General features: G+C 49.2%; 1 protein-coding gene across 1 annotated transcript; it reads right to left on the bottom strand.

Moving 5' to 3' along the window:
* Positions 1-245: 245 nt before the first annotated feature.
* LOC113841724 (olfactory receptor 14C36-like) lies at positions 246-1,178 on the bottom strand. Its single transcript, XM_027448401.3, has one exon. The coding sequence runs from the start codon at positions 1,176-1,178 to the stop codon at positions 246-248; it is 933 nt and encodes a 310-aa protein (XP_027304202.3).
* Between the last annotated feature and the right edge of the window lie 350 nt (positions 1,179-1,528).

The raw sequence follows: 1,528 nt of genomic DNA, 5'->3' as shown, positions 1-1,528 counted from the left end.
TGGCAGCTAAACACCAAACAACCATTAGCTCTAATTAGCTGTAAGCACTGCTCTGCAACAAGTAAAACATCAGCATGTCATCAGCACTCTTCTCATCCTAAGCCAAAATATAACACCCTACCAGCTACTAGGAGGAAAATTAACACTCTCCGAGCTGAAACAAGGACAAATGCTATACCTAGAGGTCATATATTGCCTGATATTAACTTGAGGTAAACTAGAAAAGTGAGATAGCCAATTTATTGCTAAGTAAATATTACCACTAGAATCAGTTTCTTCAGTGTGGCTTTCAGCTCCTGGTTCCTCATGCTATAGATGAGCGGGTTCACTGCTGGAGGCACCACTGAGTACAGAACTGACACCATCAGGTCCAAGGATGGGGAGGAGATGGAGGGGGGCTTCAGGTAGGCAAGTATGGCAGTGCTGACAAAGAGGGAGACCACAGCCAGGTGAGGGAGGCACGTGGAAAAGGTTTTGTGCCGGCCCTGCTCAGAGGGCATCCTCAGCACTGCCCTGAAGATCTGCACATAGGACACCAAAATGAAAACAAAACAAACTAATGCAAAACATGCACTAACCACCAGAAGTCTAACTTCCTTTAGGTAGTCTGAATCTGAGCAAGAGAGCTTGAGGATGTGGGGGATCTCACAGAAGAACTGGTCCACAGCATTGCCTTGGCAGAGGGGTAGGGAAAAAGTAGTGGTCGTGTGCAGGACAGCATTGAGAAAGCCACTGCCCCAGGCAGCTGCTGCCATCTGGGCACAAGCTCTGCTGCCCAGGAGGCTCCCGTAGTGCAGGGGCTTGCAGATGGCAACGTAGCGGTCGTAGGCCATGATAGTGAGAATAGAATATTCTGCTGCTATAAAGAAGAGAAAGAAAAAGACCTGTGCAGCACATCCTTGATAGGAGATGGCCCTGGTGTCCCAGAGGGCATTGGCCATGGCTTTGGGCAGAGTGGTGGAGATGCAGCCCAGGTCGAGGAGGGCAAGGTTGAGGAGGAAGAAGTACATGGGGGTGTGGAGGCGGTGGTCGCAGACTATGGCAGTGAGGATGAGGCCGTTGCCCAGGAGGGCAGCCAGGTAGATGCCCAGGAAGAGCGCGAAGTGCAGGAGCTGCAGCTCGCGCGTGTCTGCGAATGCCAGCAGGAGGAACTCAGTGATGGTGCTTCTGTTGGGCATCTTCATTTTTGGGGATGTGGTCCTGAACAAAGAAGAGGATGAGAGTAATAAAGTACAAGAAATGTATCAGAGGGAAACAAATTCAGTTTTTCATTTAAAATCATTGCCTATATTGTGTACTTTCTGGCAGACATTTGGCAGATCCCTTTCTTGCATCCTGATTCATTCTGCCTGTGGGTGTCTGTTGGAACAGGAGGCTCTACTGTGGGCAATGCAGGAATCAGTCCTGTTCTACAGCAAGAGTTGAAGAGGAACATGGGGGAATGTCAGTTTCACTTCCCTCCTAATCTCAAAGAATTTTGCCCAAGCATTACTCCCAGTTCAACAAACTGCAGAGCAGAGCTGTGGAG

The sequence above is a fragment of the Anas platyrhynchos genome, chromosome 31, assembly GCF_047663525.1.
Source record: "Anas platyrhynchos isolate ZD024472 breed Pekin duck chromosome 31, IASCAAS_PekinDuck_T2T, whole genome shotgun sequence".
In the NCBI taxonomy this organism is placed as follows: domain Eukaryota; kingdom Metazoa; phylum Chordata; class Aves; order Anseriformes; family Anatidae; genus Anas; species Anas platyrhynchos.
This window is presented reverse-complemented; position numbering and strand designations above follow the sequence as displayed.